The following is a 6,043-nucleotide window of genomic DNA, read 5'->3' on the forward strand; positions in this document are numbered from 1 at the left end:
GCAGTTCGGCTCGCTTGTTACACAGTGATACGCTCAATACATTCTCATACCGCGCTGCAACGCCTACCACTTGAGAGCGACTGTTGGGGCCCTCAGTTTGCTATAGTATACCGTGATGGAACGACCGTTTTCGCCGCTATTCAATCAAGTGTTGCCGGTAAAATCTCTGCTGTGAGTCTCGCTCCCACTTGCGCCTTCACTTTTCTCTTCGTCTAGGCGCATAGAACGAGCAATGTTCACGGAGGAGTGTGTGAGTGTATACGCCGCGAGGGGGGGCAGTGAGTAACAGCCGTAATAACACAAGGCTTTTTGTGTGCCATATTACCCCGCGACCTCGGCGCATTGTAACCCGTGATGTTTGGGGCGACTCCAAGCGCGCGATGTGTAACACGGTGCGAATTTAATTACCGATAATCCTTTCGGGTCGCAATTGCTCTGCGACAGAGGCGCCGTGCGGACTAGCTTTGGCTGTAGCGGAAGATCCTGTTGGAAAAGGCTTTTCCTCTGGGTTACGTGGGTTGGTTCCGTGATTGAGTTTCCAATTGGAACAGTGAATGCATGTTGGTTAGATCTGATAGCTGCTGCTTAGTGGGACAATCTGAACAGATTCGCTTTTGCGGTGGAATAAGTGCAATTCAAAGAAGCGACGGCATTTCTCCGAAGGGTTTGTGGGTTCCGAGTGCAATGCAATGCAGTAAAATGGCTACAATTATGTCGCATAATCTACCGTTGATACCGCTGCCGCTGAAGGCAACTACGGCGGCAGCTTTGGCGAAGACGACCGCCGGGCTGATGATGTCCGGGTTGCTTGGAAAACATCCGGTGGAGGATATGTACTCGAGTGGAGTAGTTGGTATGCCGACGGATCGTAGCAGCCCGGATATGACGAGTGAGGCTAGGTCTAGTCCGGAATCGCTGATGATGGCCCAACCGAAGGAGCAAGATGACGATCGGATGAGCTGTTGCAGTGAGGACAGTGAGCTTTCGGTAGGGCAGGAAGGGTTAGGCGAAAGTGATAAAACTATGAACAGTGATGAAAAAATGAGCGTTACAAGTGTCGGGTCGAGACTGGCTGGAGTAGATATGGAAAAGTTAATTGATAGACACAGTGTGGAAGCGTCGGAAGAGATGAGCAATGACTCTTCGAGGTACTCAAGTACAAAGGAACCGGTGGACGATTATATGAAGATTCCCGTGATGAGACCTAGCCCTACCAGATTGCACGAAGAGTTCCTAAGAAATTCCCAGCTGTATGCAGAAGAGCTGATGCGACAACAAATGCAGATAGTTGCAGCAGCGAGAGGCTTGAATTTGAGTCCAAAACCACTTGACTCTGCACTGGGATTAGTTTCTCGGTTGCAGGATAATCGCAGCCCTGCCCGATCAGCATTTCCAGAAGAGCAACGAATAGGATTCCGACCGCACATTCGAGGGGTGGCTGAACTCTACCAGGACCCAAATCGATGGTCTGATGAACGAAGTGTTCGATCGCCTCCAGAATCATCTTCCTTCCGTGGCATTCACAGCCATCTAAGCGCTATCTCACAGATAACACAAAACCTGAACAGTGACATGAGCAAGCTTGCTTCCCCTTCTAGCCTAACCAGTATGGCCTCACGTGAAAGTTCCCAATCTCCACCTCAGGGTCACGCTCAACTGCTACAGTTGAACAACAATATAGCGCTGAACGATCAGAACCTAAAATTTAGCATAGACAACATTCTGAAAGCCGATTTCGGCCGTCGGATAACGGAACCACTGAAAAGAAGTGGAAAAAGTTACGCCAAAAAGCCGTCGGCAACGACGGAGAAAACGACTGCCGCGATGGATCTGAGTTCGATGGAAAAACTTGGCTCCGGCTTGGTCGTAAATGGCGCCAGCAGCGACATGAATGGCAACGGAGTTGGTGTTTGTTCTAGTGCCAGTGTTGCCAGCAGGAGCTTTAACACCAGTAGTTCTAGTGCCAGTGGAAGTGAAATTGAAGTGCCCGCGTCTCCGCAATCGTCAACCGGTTCGATTAAGACCGGCGGCGGTGATGGTGCTGGGAGCAGTGAACGATCGGGAAACAGTGGAGGAGGCAGCGGCGGGCCGATTGTATGGCCCGCTTGGGTCTACTGTACCCGTTACAGCGATCGTCCTAGTTCAGGTAAGCGTTGTTGATGAGACATTCCTTGTGTAGTGAGCGGTCGGTCAGCGGACTGTGTGTGCGTCCCGCTTTCAATTCTGCGAATTGAAAACGAAACCAAAACTCGCGGGCAATGAAGGAATGGACGAAAATTCCACTCCACTCTGGACATTTCCGTTCCGGAAAAGGCGTTGAAACGTATCGGTGAAGGGCAAGGGTACGGGAAAATACCGAACGAGACGATTAGTGAGGTACTTGATGATGTGATAATGAAAATGAAAACCTGAACGATGTACTGCTGTGGTCTCCAGTTACAACAGCCAGGGGTGCAATTGAAGAAGACTATCTTCATGTGACAGCAAAACTGCTGATGAGCAGCGACTATGCACTGCTGCTGCGGCTCGGGGCCAGTGCCTACTTGCTCAATTGCTCACAGAAAGTAATAAAACTGGCGGCTCGGGTTACGTTGCAGCAAATGCTGCCGCGTTCATTGACCAATGCAGCAGCAGCAGCAGCGAATGTGAGCTGCTTTTTTAGAAAAAAATTAAGCGGTTTAGTATGCGTTTCCATGGCACTGCAGTGCTTCAACGCTTCCTTTGATCCCGCACGGAGACTGATCGGTGGTGTCAGTTGTAATCACTTATCAAAACACACCTCTCGCACCTGCGAGATTGCTGCAGTGCTGCTCAGTTCATGCAGTTCCGTGGCGATTGCTTCATGGGCTACAACCATGAGTGGTGTTCAGGTTGAGCACATTGTTATGTGCTGCCTGTGTACTGTGTAGACTAACTGGGTGAGTTTGGTGCGAGTTTGAACGAATCAACGTGTGAGAGGCAAGATAAGATAAACGTCATGCCCGCCATGGTTTATAGTGGAAAGCTCTATGGTTTTCTAAGCGGGGGGAAGAGCGAGGAGAGCTACAGATGATTAAGAAAAAGGTTTTTGAACTGAACTTTTGTTTTTGTTATTTCCCGTACAACTTGCAATTTCTTGGAATGTTTCTCGTTCGAAAAAAAGCCTCACCTCTCTATGATCAAGTTTCAAAAATGCCAACTCCCGTTCGAAGGTAGTTTCGCTTACATGAGCTTCAATGAACATCGTATGACGAAGTCATTAACAACTGGTTGTTTGTTCAGTAGATAATTGTCATGCTGCAGCACAGGACTCAGCCAGGGGGTAAGCTGTTGTCTACATACCATAATTCAGACCGCTTTCGGTTGGACCGAATTCCTGGCCAGCGCTCTCGCCGGCTGTAGAATGCAGTAAAACTAGACTTGCCGAAACATTTTAAATTCGCTCGGTAGTCAGTCGTCGTATTTATTGCGGAACAAGTTCAGCACACTGTACGAGGAACACATTCATTTGTGGCTAGGCCGTTTTAATGGCTTTCCACTGGTACAGGCAGGCCGTGGTGGTCCGAGAAGTTTTTAATGTCATCATTTTAATTTGCAGCACATAATTTAGATGTAATTAAGTACCAAATGGCAAAAGTCGTTTATGGATGTGTAATGCTACACTACGATCACGAAAGTCGTCCGGCCAACTAATTGTGGTAGCGCGTTGTGCTCTAGAACGGTTGCACTGCAGCGCTGCTGAACTTCGCCACGGCCGTTGGCGATAAAATCTTTTGCAATGCATTTCGAAAGACCCTCCTCCTCCTCCACCTCTGGCTAGTGAGACCACTTAGTTTTTGCTGCATTTCACTAGTTTTATTTCGCAGCGTTAGTCCACACCCGCGTTATTTATTGAAAAATTTCTGGGAACAAACGGACTCGCATTTAATTAACACATAAAAGTCTATAATTACGAACAGCTATTTCGTAGCGATATGCAATAGACTGTTTGATTCAGTAGATTGTGAAAGTGTGTGCGTGACTTTTCTTTCTCCGCCATTGATTGCCGATGGAACTGTTTCATAGTGCGGTCAGTTTATTACTCTATGCATGACCGATGGATTTCTTCACCGATCGATTGATCAATTGGTCGGCTCGCTAGTTTAGTTTATTACAACCGTTTGAATAAAATTTCTCAAATGGAGGATTATTCAAAACCATGCAATTTATATAAGTTTTTGCCGTCGGAGTTTGAAGTAGGGTAAAGAACCTATTTTAAGCAGTCCAAACGGATCCCTGGTTGCATGAAAACTTAGATAATTCTCATCCACCGTACTTTTCATATGACGTTTACGTGAATTGTTGGTAGCTTGCACTCATACTAACTGGTTTACGAGCGAACCCAGTAAATTTGATCAATTTTCCCAGTACCTATGACTATGTAAACTATGAGTAGACTATGTAAATTGTTATACAGAAACTTACATGATTTTTCACGTGGGGGGGGACGTGTCGATTTTTTAGAGTGTAACTTATTATAAACGACACGACGGGCTGATTAAACGCTGAAAGTAACGAGGTGGCAATTCCCTTCAGCAGCTGAAAAAATGCAAGTCCTTAGAAAACAATTTTTAGTTCAGCATATTTCTTGTCGAAAACACAGTAAATTCTTTTTGTATAAATTACATCTCTGGTTATGCGATGTTCTTATCAAAAATTTTGAAAATATGATTAAAATACTGCATTTATGCAGCTCCTTTATTTTCAACTGATTAAAATAGGTGACCCCGATTAATCCATTCCTTATCTTATTTGAATTACGTTTCAAGCGATGGCGATTACCTATTTTAGTTGTACGTGATAAATTAGTTATTTATATGTAGGGTGATGGAGTTCGCTTATATGTAGGGTGATGGAGCCACCTCGTCATACTTAATTAAGGTTCACACTTTATTTAGAGTTTTTGAAGGAATTATATCCACAAGTACTTAAGTTGTAGACGCGAGATGAATCTTTCACTTCTGGCCTGAACATGTACACCCATTTAGACAGATAAAATATTTCGGAACTACAATTTGCTTTTGTTTACCAGGGACAAACTCAATTATACAAAAATCTTTGCATGTATACATTATGCCGTGTGCACGAGCTATCCAATTTGAACAAAAAAGTCAAGTAGTTTTAATCAGAGTTCAAATTTGATGTGTTCATTCCAAATGTAATCTGCTGATCTGCTGCTTATACTCTTCGTCATTTTCAATGCGGATAGAAAAACCAAGAGGACTTTTATATTGAAAAAATAGTGCTTTTCTTATATTATGTTTTGTCGATTATGAAGAGACAATCCATGAATATTGCTGCCAACTATTCGTTTGAATGTAATTCGCATCAAACAAATGCTGGTGTTTGTGCCTATTTCGGGAAAGTAGACGAAAACTCGGCGTACACGAACCAATCCAGTATCCTATAAGGTGCCCCGTCATCGCTGGAATAGTTCCATGAAAATGAACGATCATAGATTGACACAAATGAGTATGGCAGAAAAATAATCCCAACTGTTTATTATCAAAGAAAAAACAGTCAATTGTGTGTTTTTTTCTTCAAATTTTTTTAAAAGGTTTCTGAAACCTTTTAATAATCTAGAGAAATCTGTTTATGTTAAAATATATTGAAAACAAGGACTTTTTTTATTATTTATTTTATTTATTATTATTATTTAACTTGTCTTCAGAATAAAAGTCTCGAAGCTTTTTATGGCTATTTACAATTATTTCAAAGCCTATTTAAATCATATTAAATAGTTTATGTGAATTTATAGAAATCAATCTTCCAAGTAACAATCTGGGTTTTATTACACCCTTATGATGGCATTTAAAACCAAAATTGGTCTTGAAGACCACCATAAGAGTACAATAAAACTCACATTGTTACTAGGGCTGACACTTCTTTTTCTACACACGATTTTTCTACTTCACTGTTGACGCCATCTAAAAGTTTTGTTGTGACACCCTAATATATCATTTGAGGGGTGAGCCCTCGGGTTTTATGACATACCCAAGCAACCAAAAGTTCGGATGTCACTTAA

At 43.5% G+C, this 6,043-nt stretch overlaps 1 protein-coding gene across 1 annotated transcript; it reads left to right on the forward strand.

The window, feature by feature from the left end:
• The first annotated feature begins 699 nt into the window (after positions 1–699).
• On the forward strand, positions 700–2,909 carry LOC128740883 (homeobox protein invected-like). Its single transcript, XM_053836457.1, has 3 exons — positions 700–2,146; positions 2,437–2,645; positions 2,706–2,909. Exons 1-3 carry the CDS (start codon positions 700–702, stop codon positions 2,907–2,909), a joined length of 1,860 nt encoding a protein of 619 aa, XP_053692432.1.
• Positions 2,910–6,043: the final 3,134 nt, after the last annotated feature.

This window comes from Sabethes cyaneus, chromosome 3 (assembly GCF_943734655.1).
Source record: "Sabethes cyaneus chromosome 3, idSabCyanKW18_F2, whole genome shotgun sequence".
Lineage (NCBI taxonomy): Eukaryota > Metazoa > Arthropoda > Insecta > Diptera > Culicidae > Sabethes > Sabethes cyaneus.